The sequence below is a fragment of the Gavialis gangeticus genome, unplaced genomic scaffold (assembly GCF_001723915.1).
Source record: "Gavialis gangeticus isolate Ggan-Ray unplaced genomic scaffold, GavGan_comp1, whole genome shotgun sequence".
Taxonomy (NCBI): domain Eukaryota; kingdom Metazoa; phylum Chordata; order Crocodylia; family Gavialidae; genus Gavialis; species Gavialis gangeticus.
The window spans coordinates 1,174,987-1,185,274 of NW_017728960.1; the positions used below are offsets into that span (position 1 = coordinate 1,174,987).

General features: G+C 62.4%; 1 protein-coding gene across 1 annotated transcript in view; it reads right to left on the reverse strand.

Moving 5' to 3' along the window:
* Positions 1-10,288, reverse strand: part of NTRK1 (neurotrophic receptor tyrosine kinase 1) — a 27,093-nt gene that overhangs the window by 11,176 nt on the left and 5,629 nt on the right. Inside the window, exons 2-15 of the mRNA XM_019519012.1 lie at positions 8,963-9,037; positions 8,589-8,660; positions 7,968-8,036; positions 7,641-7,795; positions 7,021-7,169; positions 6,390-6,516; positions 5,072-5,401; positions 4,716-4,733; positions 4,413-4,471; positions 4,000-4,102; positions 3,167-3,313; positions 2,719-2,849; positions 2,034-2,206; positions 845-1,085 (exon numbers count right to left, since the gene is read on the reverse strand). Of these exons, the coding sequence (XP_019374557.1) occupies positions 845-1,085; positions 2,034-2,206; positions 2,719-2,849; positions 3,167-3,313; positions 4,000-4,102; positions 4,413-4,471; positions 4,716-4,733; positions 5,072-5,401; positions 6,390-6,516; positions 7,021-7,169; positions 7,641-7,795; positions 7,968-8,036; positions 8,589-8,660; positions 8,963-9,037 (1,849 nt within the window). The remainder of the gene's footprint in view (positions 1-844; positions 1,086-2,033; positions 2,207-2,718; positions 2,850-3,166; positions 3,314-3,999; positions 4,103-4,412; positions 4,472-4,715; positions 4,734-5,071; positions 5,402-6,389; positions 6,517-7,020; positions 7,170-7,640; positions 7,796-7,967; positions 8,037-8,588; positions 8,661-8,962; positions 9,038-10,288) is intronic.

Here is a 10,288-nt window from a genome sequence, read left to right on the forward strand (position 1 = left end):
ATGGGACTCTGGGATCAGGCAGGGCAGTGATCCAGGGGGCTGGGAGAGTGGGCAGGGGATCAGGCAAGGCAGGGGGCGGGGGTACATGAGCCCTCTGGGGAGGTGGAGCTGCACCCTGAGAAGAGCAGGGGACTCACACCTCTAGAGTAGCGCCCCCCATTCTCCCCATGATCCACCCACACCTACCCACACATCCCATGGCCCCCCATATCCCACCTGCGCTAAGTGCTCTGCCTCCCCCTTGCCTTGCCAGGCCCCATTAAATATGAATACGGGGCTGGGGTGGGGCGGGAGCTAAAATGGAAAATTGCAAGCGGCCCGCGGAGCCCCCGGCTGTCACCATACCGCTCCCACCAGGGCCCTCCCACAGATGGATAGAGATGGATGGCTCCAGCCCCTGCTGCCCCAGACTCCCGCCCCCACCCCAGGTGAGTGGGTAAGCTGCCACGCCGACCAGCCCAGAAGGGAGCGGGATTAGAGGAGGGAAGAAGGATGAGCCTCCCGGGCACCCAGCAAAGGACCTGCCAAGGGGAGAGTTCAAAAGGGAGCTCCAGAGCCTGCATTGGCCAGCAGGTTTGGGAAGTTGTTTTCCTGCCTCCCCTAGCTGGCAGCAGTAGTGAGCTGTTATCCTGCCTAGAGACCAGCCACTCCCCTGGATGGCAGCAGTAGTGAGCAGGCATCCTGCCTAGAGAGCAACTACTCCATCAGATGGCTGCAGTACTGAGCTGTTATCCTGCCTAGAGACCAGCCCTCCCCTAGCTAGCAGTAGTGAGCAGTCATTTTCTACAGGCACAGACACTACAAGGGGACCTGGAGGATGCACACACATGCCCGCTGTGCTCACTCGGTAGTAGTCGGTGCTGTAGATATCCCGGGACATGCCGAAGTCCCCGATCTTCACCACCATGCTGTGGCCCACCAGGCAGTTGCGGGTGGCCAGGTCGCGGTGCACGAAGTGCAGGGAGGCCAGGTACACCATGCCCGAGGCGATCTGCGTGGCAATCTGCAGCATGTGGCTCAGCGTCAGCTGCCCGAACGGCTGCCCATTCCCGTTGTCCAGGATCTTGGCATCTGGCCCGTGGGACCTGGGCAGGGCATGGCAGGGCAGGGGTGAGGTCTGGAGAGTGACCCAGCATTCCCAGTGCCCTCTCGGACCTTTCTGTGCAGGGAAATAGCTCCTATGCCCAGAGCAGGGGTGGCATAAAGGCTTCATGCCCTGTCCTTCACACTGGGCAGGGTGGCAGGGTCCCAATCCTCTCTGCCCAGCAATCAAGAGCAGCCCCAAGGCTGCTCCACGTGCCACCAAGACCAGATATCCGCATGGACAGGGGCAGGGGGGGCACCAAACATGGCTCCAGGGGGGCACCAAATGCAGCTCGAACCCTCTGAACACACCCGACACCTCCCAGACCTCAACAGCCTCCCCCAGCCACGCGTGTAAGTCCATCCGTGGCTTTCCGCAAGGCCACGCGCCTGCTTTGATGCCAAGCGGTGCTGACAGCAGAGGGCGCGGAGCCATTTACGCCAGGTCTCATCACCATCATAATCTTAGCCGCGTCTCCACACTCGGCCCGTGGCCGCCCGGCAGCCCCCCGTCTCGCAGCAATGCCTGGGGGGCCCATCGAAGAGTCTCTGCTTATTGCAACTGATGGGCAATCTCCCTCACTGCCAGCCTCTCAGACAGCTAATCTAATCAATATTGCAAGGAGGGCCGCATTAGCAGGGAGGCTGTCTGAGCCGCGCCAGTAATGGAGCGGTGGGGAGGGCATGCCAGCAGCGGCTGGGGGAAGCAGCAAGAGAAGTGGGTCTCCATGTGGGGCGGAGAGCGTGCAAATGTGTGCACACGTGTGCACGGGGCTGGGATTTGGGGAGGGGTTAAAAAAGCCTCAAAGGGGTCGTGTTTGCCCTTCCAGGGTTTCAGGTTGGCCCCAGCAGACTAGCTCATGCCCCCCTGCTACAGCCCCAAGGAGCTCTGAGCCAGGCTGGGGCATGGATCAGGCCCGGGTGGGTCAGATCTCGCCCCCGGCCCTCACCTGAGGAAGCGGTTGAGGTCGCCATGCTTCATGTACTCGAAGACCATGATGAGGGGCTCGTCGTCTGTGCACACGCCATAGAAGCGCACGATGTGCTCGTGCTGCAGCACCGTCAGCAGCTCTGCCTCACGCTGGAAGTCCAGCCGGGCACTCTCCGTGGCTTCCTTCAGCGCCTGGCAGGGGGGAAATGCAATGCAATGCAACCCTGGGGCTGGAGGGGGCAAGGGGGCAGGCCAGGCCGCCTGCCCCTGCCCCTGCTGGGCATGGGGTGCAAAGGGTGAGGGGGCCGCACTGACTGCCTGGGGCAAGTCCCTGGGAACAAGCTCATGCTGTCATCTGTGCACGCAGCTGCGAGGTCTGGGGGGGACAGGGGACACCTGTGCAGCTCCAGGCACAATGGAGCAGAGCTCCCACTGCCGCCATAATTGGGAGATCTCTGCAAACCAAGGCTGGGGGGGCTGAGTGCTGACTCTCCCACAGGCTTGGACAGGGCCCAGCGGGGTGTTTGTGTGCACGCCTGCATATGAGTATGCACACCTGCCAGGGGAAATCAGTCATGTGTCATAAGCCCTATATTGCTGGCAGCTGGTGGGGATTCCCCGGAGAGGAGCCCTGGTTGTTGGGAGGGAGTCCCCTGCCCTGAAGACTCTAGCTGTGGAGCGGGGAAGAATGGGCTGGGGGTTACCTTGACGGCCACAAGCATCTTCTCCTGGTCGGGGATGAGGTTGTAGCATTCGGCCAAGAAAACTTTCCCGAAGGCGCCCTCGCCCAGCTCCCACTTCAGCACGATGTCCCGCCGCTTGATGTGGTGGACACCTGCCGGACAGGGGCCGTGAGCCCTGCCCTGCCCCTGGTCTCGGGGGGTAGGGGGGCTCCTGCCCTGTCCGGGTCCAGCTGAACAGGGGTGGATCCGGACGCGGGTGCCGCTCTGGGGCCAAGGGGTTCAGTGGGAACCGCAGGGAAGGGGACTGGGCCGGGGCAGAGCCTCCCCACCCACTCCATCTCAGCCAAACCCCCCTAGACACCTCCCACCCCCAGCTCCTACCAGGACCCCCCAGAAGACCCCAGGGCATCTCCCAGCCCCCCCAAAACACCCCAGGGAGCTCCTAACCCCACCCTGCCCTGCCCCTTACAGGTGTCACAGAAGTACTGGGGGTTCTCGATGACGCTGGATTTCACCCCATCCAGTTTGCTCTCCGCCGAGGACAGGGGGCTGCTGCCCAGGTTCATGAAGTGCAGGGACATGGCTACATCGTCCTCCTGTGCCAGCACGGCCGAGCCTGCCACGGTGGGGTGGGGAAGAGAGATGTCACGATCCCATGCCATGACCCCAAGCAGGCAGGAGCCCATGCCATGAACCCAGGTGGGTAGGGATGCCCTCCCACCCCATGGCCCTGATCCGGGGGGGTGCAGCCCCCCAGCTCTAGGAGCTGGTGGGGGCACTGATGTGGGGATGGGGAAGGTGAGTGAAGCCCATGAAAGCCCTGAGGGGTCGGGGCCCAGGTGCCGTGATGCACCCACGGAGCAGCAAGCACCTCCCCCCACTCCCCACTCCCAGTCCCAGCCCGGCCCCGGGGGGAGCCAGGCCGATCAAACCCATTTAGAGGCTGAATCTGTTCCAGGAGTGAATTAGCAGCTGCCGCCTGCCTTGCTTGTCACATGGCTGCGGGGGTGTGGGAAGAGGGGGGATTCTCGGACCCGGGGCCCTGCATTGTCCCCCTTCCCCATTGCTCCAGCTCCAGCCTCCCTTGCTCCCTGCAGGCAGGATCGGGGCCGGGCAAGCACTGGGAGCAGTCGGGGGTGACGCATCCACAGAGGCAGCCCCCCTTGGACCTCAGGGCATGCATAGAAGCAACCACCCCCCACCAGCAGGTTTACCCCCTGCAGACACAGGGCCAGCTCCTGCAGGGTAGGGGACTTGCATGGAGCCAGGCAGCAGGTTCGAGGCCCCATGTCAGGGACTTACGGCTGATGCCGAACTTGGAGTGTCGCCCACACTTGTTGAGCACAATGAGCATGACAGATAGGAAGACGCAGGCGAAGACAGCCAGCGCCACGGCCACTGAGACCTGGGGAGGGGACATGGCTCAGCCTGGACCCTGGGCACTGCTAGGATGGAGGCCGAGGCCATGCCAGACCTGGCCCTCCCAGGGAGAGACAGCACAGACCAAAGGCCAGGACTCCTGGGCTCTCTTCCCAGGGCGGGGCTTCAAGTCAGGGCAGGCCTGATGCTGCCTCTGACCCACTGCAGGGAAACAGGCCAGGCCTGTGCCTCAATTTCCCCACCCAGGGCAGGCTGAGCTGGCAGGAAGCAGCAGAGCCTGGTGCTTGCCCTGTCCCAACAGAGACGCCCTCTCTGCTCCCCCACACCCCCCTCACCCCAAAGCCATGCTCCTCCGCCGTCTCCACCGGCCCCTCCTGGGTGCTGTTCCCATGGCCTGGAGAGAAGCAAGACAGGCAGCATTAGCCCAGGGGGTGCAGATCCCCCCCCGCCATGAGGGTCAGGGCGCTGGTAATGGGGTACAGACCCCCCCATTCCAGTTGTGGGGGCTGCATCTGGAGCAGAGATCCCAGTGACCCCCCCCCCCTCCCCTGACTCGATCCAGGGCTGGGCTCGTGCACATGGCCTGGGGTCCCTGTGCGGGGGGGGGGGTGGAAAGCAGCCCCCCAGTCAAGACTCACCTATGGGAGACAGCGACACTGCAGGCGGTGGTGAGGGGAAAGGAGAAGCAATGTTATTCACTAGCCCCAGGACCCCACTTGCCCCCCAATCCACATCAGAGCCCCTCTCACTCCCATCTCACCCCTCCGTCCCCCCACAAAATGGATCAAATGATAGCAGGTTCCCCACTGCCTGGACTCGCTGCCCAGAGTGGCTTGGGGGTATCCCATCCCCCCATCACCCCCTGCCCCTAATAGGGTCAGAGGTATGCGTGATTCTCCAGCTCCCCGTTCCCCGAGGGCTCCTGATAGCAGAGGCAGGAGGGGAAACTGAGTCCCAGAGGTGTCCTAATACCCTTGGCTCCCAGGGCATGCACCTGGGATGGGCTCCTCGGGGTTGAAGCTGAAGGGGTTGTCCATGAAGCGCCCATAGATGGTGCGGGCATCGGTGCCCAGCAGGTTGCGCACGAGCAGCGTGTAGTTGCCGTTGTTGACGTGTGTGGGGCGGTTGAGGTGCAGGCAGCCATGCAGCACAGTGGAGTTGAGCTCAGCCTCCACAATGCGCGTGTGGATGTAGGGCCCTTCAGGCAGCGCCGAGCCGTTGAACAGCCATCGAATGCTGGGCGCTGGGTTCCCGTCCACCGAGAAGGGAATGCACCAGAAGTGCTGCGCGATGGCGTCCTGCAGGTCCAGGATCACGGCCGGGACTGTGGGGCAGTGGGAGCGTGGGGCAGGGGGCCGGGGGCAGCCCCCCACCTGGCCCTCCCACTGGGAGCAGGGGCTGGAACCAGAGGGCCTGTCCCTAGGGTTCGGAGCTGGGGCTGGACCTATGCTGCCTTGCACACCCATGGGTTCACACACACACATGCACCCCCACACCTGCAAACACACACACACACATGCTCATATATGCACCCTTACATGCATGCTCACATGTACACGCACATATGTACACCCATAAACACATATGCACCCACATGCATGCTCACACCCATGAATACATACCTATGCATGCCCACACACATGTTCATGCACCTGTAAACACATGTGCATCCACACACGTTTGTGCACCTGTAAACATGTGTGCATGTGTGTGGATGAACACAAACCCACGTACGCAAATTCACACCCATGAATGTATGCCTATGCACACTCAGCCACATGCATGTCCACACACCTGTAAACACATGCGCATCCACATGCATGTTTGTGCACCCATGAACACGTTTACATCCACACAAACCTGTGCACACATGCTCACACCCATGAATGCCCACTCACACACATGTTCATGAGCCTGTAAACATGTATGCATCCACACACATGTTTGTGCACCCATAAACATGTACTCATCCACACGCAAGCACACATGCCCATGCACACATGCTCAACCCATGAATGCACACCTATGCACACCCACACACGTCTACAAGCCTGTAAACATGTACACATTCACATGCATGTTCGTGCACCTGTAAACACGTACACACCTATACGCATACACACACGCTCACACATGCATGTTCCCAGGCGTCTGGGTCTACATGGGAATGCAAGGGGCTGCTGTGAAGCCGCTCGGGGCTGCTAAATGACATAACCAAGACCCCCATGGGCAGGCAGTGGCAGAGCCCTTTGCTAGCCCCACACCCATTGTGCCCCACTCTCCCGCCCCCCGGCCACCTGCGCAGGGCTCACAGGTGACGTTGAGCTGCACGGCCTCCTCGGTGCGGCCCACTCCGTTCTCGGCCCAGCAGGTCACATCCTTGCGGTTGAAGGCGGACGAGACATTGTGGATCTGCAGGGAGACCTCCGAGGCCGACACCTGCAGGGACAGGCCCGGCCTGAGACCCCAGCAGCGGGCAGAGCAAAGCAGGGCTGGGCACCCCCCCTGCCAGCAGTCTTGCCAGGCCATACACACCCGGGGCTGGGGGAGAATCACCCCTCCCTAAACAGTGTGGGGGCTAGGACCCTCTGCTGGGCTGCAACTGCACCTGAACCAATGAGGCAGGATGGAGCAGCTGGAGACAGAGGGGTTTAATGGAGAACAGGATGGTGGGAGGCACTGCGACTGCCCCAGCAGGCAGCATACGGCCAACCCCCCTCCCTCCCTCCCCCCACGCACAACCACCAAGCAAACCTCCCGTGGCCTCCGGCACAAAGAGGAGGCTGCAGGTCATGAGGCCGCAAGGTCAGGACATGAAGGCTGAGAGGCCCCCAGGGACAAGGAGGTCGGACCTGGCACTCCCAGGGGTCAGGAGTTGCTTTCCAGCCGCCCGCCCCTGGGAAGGGGAGCTGTGCAGGGGAGAGAAACTGAGGCCCCGCTTGCCTGGACGATGACAGGCAGTTCGGGGCCCACGTCAGGCACGATCCAAGCACCGGTGGCTGGCGGGTCACCCAGGACGTGGCACGTCAGGTTTACACTCTCACCCTGCTGCACCGGCACGTCGTGGTGCTCGATCCAGATCCGTGGTAGCTCTGCCCAGGGGCAGGGGGAGAGACACGGTGCCTCAGGGCAGGCACAGCACCCCTTGCACATATGTACACACACATGCACACAAAAACGCACATGGGCATGCATGCGCTTGGGCATGCGCACACATGCACTTGCATATACACACACACATACACATGTACACAGACAGAACACACACACATGCATACATATATGCATACATGCAATTGCACATGCACTTGCACAGAGAGAACACGCACACACACCAATGTACTTGCGCGTGCCTGGGCCCACACATATGCACATGCATGCCTGCACACACACATGCACTTGCATATGCACATGCATGCACATGCATGCACATACCCACACATATGCGCATGCACACGCACATGCACATACATGGACACTCACGCATGCACATGCATTCACACACATGCACATGCACATGCACATGCATACACACTCCAGGTCTCAGGGCAGGGCTCGCGTACCACAGTCTGAGACGTGCAGCTCAGCCAGCGGGACCTCCAAGTTGTCCGACCAGCAGCTCAGCGACTGGTTCCCCAGCCCGGCCTGGTCGCTTCGCTGCCACAGCCGCAGCCACAGGAGGTCGCAGGAGCACTGGAAGGGGTTCCCCACAAGCACCCTGCACAGGGACCGAGGTCAGGGAGCGGGACTCTGGGGTGGGGGGCGGGATCCACCCACTCTGCCCATCCCATGATCACCCCAGCCCTAGGAACACGCCTAGTCCCTGCTCCAATGCAGCCAGGGCCCTTTCCAGGCTGGGCCAGACCTTGGCAGTACCCACAGGTACTCACAGCTCCTGCAGTGGCAGGTGGCGGAAGGTTTTCCAGGACAGCGATGCCAGTGCGTTGGACGAGAGGTTCCTGCCGGGGGCACAGACAGACCCATGGAGCGGAAGCGACCCATCCAGGGTGGCCCCAGCCCCCCTCTTACCCAGCCTCAGCAAGGCTGCAACCCCCATTGCCCCAGGAGGGGAAACTGAGGCACAGGGAGATGGAGCGCAAGAGCACCTGTCCGCCATCTGGGGTGTCTCTCACCCCCACAACCCCATGCAATGAGTTCCCCTGCTATTGCTCCCCTGCACCACCCACACGGCTACAAACACCCCAGAGAAGGGGGCACTTACAGAAGGGCAAAAGGGGAGCAAGATCTGCCCCAGCAAGCTGGGCAGGGGGCACCACTGGGGGCACCCACGCCTTGCTCCAGCTCAGAGCAGCGCTTTCCCCAGAGCTGCCTCCCCCTCCCCAAGCCCCAGCTGCCGGCAGATTGAGTTTTGCAGCCGGCATTGCTCTCCAGCGCAGGGACAGCTGTGCCCGATCAATCCCTCACCCCACGACACACGGGGAGGGGGAGGCCGGTACCCGCGATGCACAGACGGAGGCAGGACAGGCCCCATCTTAGCCCCCGGGACTCACAGGTAGCTGAGCTTAGGGGTGGCGTGGAAGGCGTCCTCAGTGATGGAGTGCAGCCCCGAGCCAGCGATGGTGCTGCAAGGCAGAGGGACCACCATGAGAAAGGGGAGGCCGTGACCCCCAACCCAGCATCATGGAGGGGGCAATTCGGAGAGCCTGGGAGGTCCCAGAGCAGAGTGCATGGGAGAGACCCGAGCACCGGCTGGAGCAGCCTCGAGGTGGCTCTCAATAGCCCTGGGGGCTGGTTCCCAGGAGTTGCATCTCCCTTTGCCTCCCCCAGTCTCTGCAGGCTTCCTGGGGGAGGTGTATTGGGACAGGGGATCTGCCCCCAACCCACCCCCTTGCAGACACACGTGTGACGCACCAGGGATACTCACAGGTTCTTCAGCTCCCGGAAGGCCTTGATGTCGGCCAGTGTCAGGCAGCTCAGCAACCTCTGGTTCTCGATGACCCTGGGGAGCAGCAAGGCCATGAGCAGGATCAGGCACCGGGCAGGGTGACAGGAGGCAGGCAGCGCTGGGGGCTGATGGATGGGGCCATAAAGGGGCCTCTTCCCTCATTATCCCACTCCTCCCAGCTGCTCCAGGCCTGGATGGAACATCTGTCCCCTGCTCTCACTGGGGTGGAGGCCCATGGTGCCTCAGTTTCCCCCAAAACTGGCTTGGGGCTGCATTAGGACACTTTGCCAGTGGGGCTGTGCTGGGCGCTGGTCCAGGGCCACTCCACAGTGATCCATGTCCCGTGGCTGGATTCCCCCTTTGCCTGTGGCCCACAAATAGCAATTCCCGTGCTCCCTGGACCCCCCACCCCAAGACGTCCCAGCCTTGAGCCCAGCACCATCCCCCCTGCCTGCCCCCGTGTTTGGGCACCAGGCTCTGCTGCAGGGGTGGTGAATGACTATTCCCAATATAAACAGCATTGGGAAACCACTCAATACCTTTCTACAAACCTCAGCGGAAAGGAGAAGGGTCCCGATCCCCCAGGGCCATGTGAATCCCCATGGGCTCAGGACCCTGCAGCCTGGGGCGACTTTCCTGGGCTCCATCTCAGGGGCTAGGCCCTGGGTTTTGCCTGGGAGCCCCTGCCCCACCCAGCCTCCATCCCCGTGCCCAGGCAGGGTGGGGCAGCTGTATCTCGAGGCTGGAGGGTGAGTCCTGGGTGTGGATCTCAGGGCCTTGCTCCTGTTCTGTATGGCACCATGGCCCCTTGGGTGGGATGAGCTGGAGGGTGACAGCTGCCTGGGGTAAGGGGGACATCCCCTGGCCTGGATGCGTGGGGCCCAGGAGAGGCCATAAATGCAGCACACAAAGCCACCCGCACGTGGGACAGGCAAAGGAGCCCTCTCTGGAAGTGCCCTGCCCCTCCCAGCCGCTGCGCAACAAAGGCCTGGCAGCGCCCGCCAGGTTCAGCCCCACCCCAGAGAGGGAAACCGAGGCATGGCCCCAGCCAAGGGGAGCTGGCAGCTGGGGATGGGACTCAAGGGCCCAAAGCCAGCGAAGGAACCCAAGTGTCCAGTCTCCCATAGACCTTGCGCCCCTCCCAGAGCTGGGAGCAGACCCCAGGCGTCCGGGCTGCCAGCCTCCCCCCTACCATGTCTGTCCCCCAGGGCACAAGGGGCTGGTGGTGGCCACATGCCTGGGGGTGCTGGGAGCTGCAGCGGGAAGGGGGGCTGGCTCCCACGGCCAGCTCCCCCCTACCAGCCC